The 1457-nt window shown below is 32.3% G+C and overlaps 1 protein-coding gene across 1 annotated transcript in view; it reads right to left on the minus strand.

Annotated features, from left to right (window-relative positions):
- The window catches only part of ROBO1 (roundabout, axon guidance receptor, homolog 1 (Drosophila)), a 142824-nt gene that overhangs the window by 75927 nt on the left and 65440 nt on the right, over positions 1-1457 (minus strand). The window contains exon 9 of the mRNA XM_012642110.1: positions 156-249. Coding sequence (XP_012497564.1) covers positions 156-249 — 94 coding nt within the window. The remainder of the gene's footprint in view (positions 1-155; positions 250-1457) is intronic.

The raw sequence follows: 1457 nt of genomic DNA on the forward strand, positions 1-1457 counted from the left end.
AGATAAAAGAAAGATGTTTACACAAATACAGATAAGCATATAAATGTAGATGACATATCCATACATAGACCTACTCTGGGACCAGGACATTTAATCCATCAGTTTACCAGTAAGTAAACAATTGCATTTGAAGCTTTATTTTAAGGCAGAAATACTGTCTAATTTACCTTGGACTTCAATGTAAGCGCTCCATGTTGCTTCACCACTGGGGGTTGATGCAATGCAGGTATACCGACCCGTGTCGCCCAGCTGAGAAGGCAGACAGAAAATAAATATTTGGAACAATCAAGAGCTCACTGGGTTGGAAAAGCAATTACAGGTTTGTATATGGTCCATGAATATGAATAACTACATTAAAATGTGCTAACCAGAAACTTCTTCTTAATTGAATATATTTTTATTGAATGTGAAGAAAAATATTGCATAAAGACAAAAAAAAGAGATCTTATGTGATTATTCTAATTGTATAATAAAAACATAATTTTTAGTTGCATTAACATATCGTTATTATCAGTGTCAGGAACAATAAGTAATTACTAAGGTATATAACTTCAAAGGGTTAATATTTATTGCTAAGTTATATCTTTATGTTTGATAAGTCATATAATAAGTCTGATAAGGTTTAGCCAGTGACTATTCTTGCTGTTTCCTATTGTATTGAAGATACACCTATACGGATATATGAGATAAACAGATATTTATAGAAGCAGGATAGGCAAAAAAGGATTTTCTCTTCAAGTATTCAAGTCCTTTTGTTTCCCCCCATTTTTTTAACCTTTAACTTAAGGCAGTTTGAGAAGTATAAAGCCAAACTCTAGCTAGAATGAACATTCTCTCTCTTCTAAAGACTGAATGACAGAAAACAAACACTGGTCACATGATTAATTTAATTCAAAATCAGTATCAGCATAACAAACCCATGTACCTCTGCTTAAGATAATAATTCTATCTTCAAGTAACATTTGATAAAGCAAATGTCATCTTGCTCTGGCAATTGCAACAACAAAGTGACAATAGTTGTCACAAATAAGTACAACATGTTAACATTTGTGGCACATAAAATGAACTGTGATGCTAATCCAAAATTCCAAAGCAGCCACCTATAACAGGCAATAAAGTAATTGAAAGTTATGTTTATTGCTATCAAGATTATTCTTTCATATGCCTCGGGAACTTGTCTGATCTTGATCTAAAAAAAAAAAAAGGAAAATCAAAACAAAACAACACAGTCCTGAAATAATAGGCATGGGATGCGATGTCCTGGGAAGGTAAATCCCTAAATCATTCCCACAAACCTGTAGGCTTTCCATCATATAATATTCTGATTTGAAATGTACACTCAGAGTGTACATTGCTTTATAGTTTTTGTTTGCATGTATAGTATTTTGTACTTGCAAAATGCTGATCCAATTGCTTACAATAGAAGAACTATTTAAGTACATTGCACATAAAATGGT

The sequence above is a fragment of the Propithecus coquereli genome, unplaced genomic scaffold (assembly GCF_000956105.1).
Source record: "Propithecus coquereli isolate 6110/MARCELLA unplaced genomic scaffold, Pcoq_1.0 Scaffold174, whole genome shotgun sequence".
In the NCBI taxonomy this organism is placed as follows: Eukaryota; Metazoa; Chordata; class Mammalia; order Primates; family Indriidae; genus Propithecus; species Propithecus coquereli.